Source organism: Pteropus vampyrus, unplaced genomic scaffold, assembly GCF_000151845.1.
Source record: "Pteropus vampyrus isolate Shadow unplaced genomic scaffold, Pvam_2.0 Scaffold72, whole genome shotgun sequence".
Lineage (NCBI taxonomy): Eukaryota > Metazoa > Chordata > Mammalia > Chiroptera > Pteropodidae > Pteropus > Pteropus vampyrus.
Window position 1 is genome coordinate 1,845,417 of NW_011888853.1, and position 311 is coordinate 1,845,727.

Genomic DNA, 311 nt, shown 5'->3' on the forward strand with positions numbered 1-311 from the left:
AAAAAAAAAAAAAAGACAGCAGTACATAAAGTGCTTCTTTTTTAATGAAACAAATCCAAAAGATGTACAGTCAGGCTCAAGTTGTGCAGTTCACAAGCATGGAAAAACAAACGAAACAACAGAGTTCAGGACCGTCGCGGCTAACCCAGGACAAGGCTGGACTTGCCACCAGGGGGGTTTCTTCGGGATGGCACGGGGGCCGGTGCCACTGGGCTGGGCACGGGGGCAGCGGGCACAGGCTTCTCCTCACTCTGCCCCAGGCTGGCCTGCAAGTCTGTGTCCACGTTTTCTAGGAAAACAGAGAATAAAAT

General features: G+C 50.5%; 1 protein-coding gene across 2 annotated transcripts in view; it reads right to left on the bottom strand.

The window, feature by feature from the left end:
• Positions 1-26: 26 nt before the first annotated feature.
• The window catches only part of JPT1 (Jupiter microtubule associated homolog 1), a 13,187-nt gene continuing 12,902 nt past the window's right edge, over positions 27-311 (bottom strand). For both annotated transcript variants that reach the window (XM_023531672.1, XM_011361923.2), the window contains one exon: positions 27-289. In XM_023531672.1, coding sequence (XP_023387440.1) covers positions 77-289 — 213 coding nt within the window. In that variant the 3' untranslated portion in view covers positions 27-76. The remainder of the gene's footprint in view (positions 290-311) is intronic.